The following is a 350-nucleotide window of genomic DNA, read 5'->3' on the forward strand; positions in this document are numbered from 1 at the left end:
TCCTCCATGACTCTGGGCATCTCAGGGGAAGCCAACTGCTTCTCCTTTACAGACCCCTGGAAGATCCTCCTCACCAAGCTCCCCCGAGAGCTGTCCTGGCTTTGACCTCTCCCAAACTCGCATTTCTGGCGGTAAATCACCAGGGAATCCGGCCGCATCTGCCTCTTGGGGGTGCCGCGCCTGGCTATGGGGGGCCCGTGCTGCAGGGGGGCTCGGCAGGAGCACACCGCCTTGGCCAGCTCCAGGGGCTTCGTGCCCGTCCCCCTGCCCAAGCCCCTGCTGATGGTTTTGCTCTCCACCGAACAGGTCTCGCTGCTGCTCTCCGAGGCTGAGCTCAGCACGATGACGGG

At 64.0% G+C, this 350-nt stretch overlaps 1 protein-coding gene across 1 annotated transcript in view; it reads right to left on the reverse strand.

Moving 5' to 3' along the window:
- The window catches only part of LOC104526117 (protein FAM110C), a gene marked incomplete at its 5' end in the record, with an annotated part of 872 nt that extends 525 nt beyond the window's left edge, over positions 1-347 (reverse strand). The window contains 1 exon segment of the mRNA XM_029085317.1: positions 1-347. This exon segment is cut by the window's left edge and continues 32 nt beyond it. Coding sequence (XP_028941150.1) covers positions 1-347 — 347 coding nt within the window.
- Positions 348-350: the final 3 nt, after the last annotated feature.

Source organism: Antrostomus carolinensis, unplaced genomic scaffold (genome assembly GCF_000700745.2).
Source record: "Antrostomus carolinensis isolate BGI_N321 unplaced genomic scaffold, ASM70074v2 scaffold19976, whole genome shotgun sequence".
NCBI classification, from domain to species: Eukaryota; Metazoa; Chordata; class Aves; order Caprimulgiformes; family Caprimulgidae; genus Antrostomus; species Antrostomus carolinensis.